Below are 5,158 nucleotides of genomic sequence, written 5' to 3'. Positions count from 1 at the left end.
AAAGTTCAAGAAGGAGGCTTAACCATTCGTTTAGATTGATATATCATCACAGTATTTGGTGTAGTTGGCTTTAAATGAATAGCCAACTATATTTACATGACTTTCAAGAAAATTTTCAAAAGTTTGTGGTCATTTCTCAAACTTCAATCTTTATCAAGCATCCTATCAAAGATAACAGGCTTGCATTATATTTTCGTAGCTTTTGGTAGGGACAAAAGTAATGTAAAAGAAAATATTAGTTGGCTTAGCCGGAATTGTAAGAATAAATAAAATAAAACAAAAGAATGGAACACAGTATATATTTTAAGGATTTGAAGTCTTTGAACTATAACATGATCAGTAATTTCAGACAGAGTTAGAGGCTATTATGACAAATCTCTGTTCAACAAATTGATAAGAAAAAACGTGATTGAGTACTTATGATTTGATTCATTTTGTTATAGAAAATGCTGGTCATAAGCATGGCATTTGGTAGGGAAGGAAAATTATGAAAAGGGTTTGAATTGGCGGGTCTGTCAAGGAAACTCCATATCTCATTGATGATGTTTTGGATTCGAATACCTTTTGGATTAGGCCATGTCTTATATGTTCAAAGTTGGTCTCCACTTTGCAATAATTGATGGTGGCACCTTCTCCATGCGACATTTCCCTCTCACTGTGATACTCTCTCTTTTCCTCCCACTTTAGGGAGGATATTCTTTGTTTCAGACCTTCAAAATCAGATTGCACTGCTCAAAAATTCTTTCATTACCCTACTTTACTCAATTCAACTGATTTATCATTAAACTAATAAACCATTCACAAATCATTAACTTTTATTGATTAAAAATTACACTGACTAACGTTACTTACTGGTTTATTATTATCAATGATTTAGTAGTAATAGAATCTCTCGTGTTCTGCATTGCATTCTGGTCCCGGTGCCGTATGACCAGAGAATCAATTTTTTCTTGGTCCACTAGTTCGTATTCTGTGACACTTCATCGGTAAAAGATCAACCTAATACGCCACAAACAAAAGAATAAATATATATATATATATATAGAAATAAATAAAGCACTGATTTTAAAGCTTGAACCTGTGACAGATGGAATATGGAGCTCAGAGGAATGAGAGTGAAACCTTAAGGTAGGGGATGAAAGGAGTAGACAAGGTGTCACTTTCTCATAGCACGAGACCAAGAAGAGTCAAATTCCATATGATTCCACGTGCTTCATGTTCTAATGTTCCACAATGATTCTGACTTGGCATTTACATCTCCTGTTATTGTGCTCGACAAGGCTTGTATTATAAGTTCCAAGAAAACATGCTAAATTATTCGGTTTTGTTTGTGTCTTAAAACGATTCCTTCGTTCTAAGACACTCTGCCTGCGTGCCTGGGATACCCACCAACCCCACTGTCACTCACTCACACACAGAACCATAATCATAGGTTTTTTTTTCTTCCTTTTAGCTTGAAGGGTTAACTTTTCTCTTTGGGTCTTATCCCTCTTTTGGGACCCCAAAAGTCAATCTTTTTAGTGGTCCTTTCTTCCGATCCTAAAGCATGCATATACATATCCATTATATATAGAAATTAACAGAAAAATGGCCTAATGGGTCCCTTAAACAGTTATCTAGGGTGCTCCAATTATTAAGGCAGCACCTAGTGTTCATTGTGTAGTGGAAAGAATTATATAGTCAATCACAATCAAGTGATATCTAAAGGCTGCTTAAGAAAAAAAAAAAAGATAAAGAAAGAACAGTTGTTGGAGTTCACTGTGGCAGCTCCTGTGGGTTACATTTGTATAGTCTTTCGGACAACTTTTCTTTTCTCTTTTTATCTTATTTTGCCAATTAACAATGTAACCTCACTTTTCTTGAGTTCTTGCTGGCAACCAATTACGATGGAGGAAAGTGATATAATCCATATTATAAAGCTATCAAAGATCGAAAAGGAATTAATTGTGTTACTGAATCAGGCAGCTCATAAAGCGACAACCATGTCCATATCAAACTGCTAAATAATTGCAATAACAAAATCAATTGTGATGTTACTTATCCAAACTTGGATTAACCTCTCTATTTCACACTCTAATTTGTGGTTGGATCACCACGTATTTTTGCTTTCTTTATTCACAGATTTTTTTCTTACTCGCTCACAACTTTATCATACATAGCTACAATTTGATTTTGGCTTATACAAGCTACATAGAATTTTGTTAGAGCAGGATACATTATTGTTGTTGTTACGTCGTCCACGTCCTTAGCCTTTCACAGAAAATGCTTGGCAAAGGAGTGGAAAGGTGTTCCTCACGTTGTAGCAACGGTTCGAAATCCACCAACTTATATTAGTGAAAAATATGTAGAGAAAATATAACTTTTCTTTCTAAACCAAAATGTACATGTAAAAGAAAACAAAATCTAGCTAGCTAAAGTAGAAAAAATACTGCAACAAATATTTGAAAGTAATCGCTAAAATTAAGAAGCGACAATCTTAAGATTTGATCCTAAAATTAAGTAACAGCTTCATTAGATCTTGTGATTTTATTAGTACATTATTTATATATAGATATATAAATAAATCGTATACTACTGTTCAAACCAAAGCACTTAATTCTTTATTATTGGTTTCCACTCACTGTTTCACCAAACCAAAAACCAATCTACCTTTTAAAAAAATATAAAATACTTAAAAAAAAAAAGAAAAAGAATCGGCAGTCCACAAACACACACATTCTCCTCCACTAGAAGATAAAAACCAACAGTGAGCAAAAATCAAGAACAAAAACGCGTAATGTATAGTAATAATTAAAACAACCGATGTCTATTATGTAATGAGCTAAATTAAAGTCAAGTTTCACACGTTAGATGGTTGACTTAAATTTTTGAAATGGATAATAATAATATTAATTCCAAGAACTAAAACAAGCAACTACCGCAGTACAACGAATGACGTTATCTGAAAATAAGATCATTTAACACATTAATTAAACTAAAAAATAAAAAAGAAATGATAGTGTACGACAAGTTGAAGGAACCGACACACACGTATACACGAGAAATATTAAGTTGAAAAGTAGAAAATATGAGAAAATAGAAATAGATAGATTCGATAATTCTAAATATATATGCATGAATAAAAAAAGAAAAGGAAAATTTGGTTCGGACACGGTAACAGTGTTCTCTCACCAAAGAGGTCGCATTCTGGAGTCGTCAGTTTTCAACTCTCAACAACCTTCTTTTTAAACGATGGATTGATCCATTTGAGATGCACTCACTCTCACTCACGCGCCTTCGCTGTGTTTCCTTGTTTTCTTTCTCTCATTCCGTGGGAACCGCTTCCTTGTCTCCTTCTTCAATTTCTCCCTTTCTTGCAATTTCAGTCTTATAATAACAATGACTTTATTATTTCTAACCTAAATTAAACCCACTCTTCTCTTCTCTTCTGTTCCGTTGCATTTCACTGTTCTCCAAAAACCACCATGCCGTTTCCCTGGAAGAAGAACCGCGTCCCTCGAATCTCCCAAATCGTCGCGGATCTCCAATCGCCAAAACGAGGCGGCTCCCTCGTCGTCGAGACCGGCTTCCCCACTTCCCTCATCGACCTCTTCGTAAAAAACCGAAGCCGTTTTAGAAAACACCGCACCAAAAAACCGCCACCGCCCGAAGTCCCCGATCCACCGCCGCCGCCTCCCTCTCCGGCCAACTCTCCGCCGCCGCCGCCGCCGCCGCCGTCGCAACCCGATTCTCGTCTCCCAAACCCTCGGACTGAACAGAACGTCGTCGCCTCGGTTTCGGATCAGGTCGCGGAGTGCTCTTTGAACGTTATATTAGTTGTGAAGATTCTGATGGTGCTGATTGTGGTCGCGAGCGTGAAGAGGCTCACCGTGGGAATCACCGTGTCGACGTTCGCGCTTCTGCTTCTAGAATACGCGGGGCGGCGCGTGGTTTCGGGTTCCGTTGTGGAATCGTGGTTCCGGAAGGTTCGGGTTCTGAAGAAGGAGCGTGTTCGGGGGAGTGGATTAACTGACTTGAGTCAATTGACCTTTTCCGAGAGTTTTTTAATTGATGAAATTGAGGTTGTGAGTGATGTGGGGATTTGTTGTCAAATGCGTTCTGTCAGTGGTGACGTGGCACCAGAAATAGTTGAGGATTGTTCTTCAGATGTTCTTGAAGTTTCTGAATACAAGATTAAAGGGAGTAGAAGTGGTAGGTTTGGGTCGAGGATGGTGAAGAAGCTTGTGCCTAAGAAGTTTCGTGCCCCCAGGAAAGAAAAAAAGGATAAGGGGAATAAGGAAATTGAGTATGAATCGGGTAGTGAAGTTTCAAGCGCCGTGGAAGATGATAAGTTACCCATGTTAGAAATTGAAGAGGAAGATAAGAACGAGAATACTGAACAAGATGAGGTTGATTGTGGCATCACTTGTTCCCATAAAGGAAAGAGAGTAGCTAGAGTTGGGAATTCAGGTTCTTCCACGGTTATGCTTCTAGTTATGATTGTCCTTGTTGGACTTCTTCTGGGTCGTTTCCCAGCTTTGATACTTTCAATTTCATGGTGTTGCACGGTGAAAATAGTTAGAACATTACGGAGATCACTCAGAGTGTCTCAGAAGAAGTGCTCTGTTTCAAACTCTTGATGGGGATGTTGGGGAAACAAGTTTTTTATTTATTTTTCCCACTTTATTTCTAGATGATACTTAGATGGTAAAGATTCATGGTAGTTTATAAAACACAGAGGAGAGAGATCATTCCCGGGAAAGGAACTCCAACCATTTGTTGGGAATCCAACTTCATGCGTTGAACTCTGAAATGTAAATGTATAGATAGATACCAATCAAACAAGTTACATTCTTTTCCTTTGTCTATTGTGACTATAGTGATGTGAATTGTTGTTGTTATTCTTATGTGCAGATATTCGTTGTTACTTGTGTCATGTGTGTTTTGTTCAGTGTTGTTAAGTGATAACGTTGATTGTTAAAGATGAAAAGGTTGAGATGATAGAATAGGATTGTCTAGATGTTAGAAGATGCTGATAGGAATGAAACTTATGGTTTATTCTCCTGATGTTATTAAATAGGGATGAGAATGTCTATGAAGTGTATTTTTATTCAGCAGATTTTGTTAGGGTTCATTTGGTTGACACGTTGAAGTACGTGACAAAGAGAATATTACAGCA

General features: G+C 37.2%; 1 protein-coding gene across 1 annotated transcript; it reads left to right on the top strand.

Annotated features, from left to right (window-relative positions):
• Positions 1-3,228: 3,228 nt before the first annotated feature.
• On the top strand, positions 3,229-4,845 carry LOC124819933 (ethylene-responsive nuclear protein / ethylene-regulated nuclear protein (ERT2)). The gene has a single exon (XM_047291544.2). It carries the CDS (start codon positions 3,465-3,467, stop codon positions 4,617-4,619), a length of 1,155 nt encoding a protein of 384 aa, XP_047147500.1. The 5' UTR covers positions 3,229-3,464; the 3' UTR covers positions 4,620-4,845.
• Positions 4,846-5,158: the final 313 nt, after the last annotated feature.

This window comes from Vigna umbellata, chromosome 5, assembly GCF_029865625.1.
Source record: "Vigna umbellata cultivar VRB3 chromosome 5, Vumbellata_1.0, whole genome shotgun sequence".
Taxonomy (NCBI): Eukaryota; Viridiplantae; Streptophyta; class Magnoliopsida; order Fabales; family Fabaceae; genus Vigna; species Vigna umbellata.
The sequence above is the reverse complement of the archived record's forward strand: the minus strand, read 5'-3'. Positions and strand labels throughout refer to the sequence as shown.

Excerpts from the sequence above, each read along its gene's own strand:
- LOC124819933 (XM_047291544.2), top strand. The coding sequence starts at position 3,465 with ATGCCGTTTCCCTGGAAGAAGAACCGCGTCCCTCGAATCTCCCAAATC.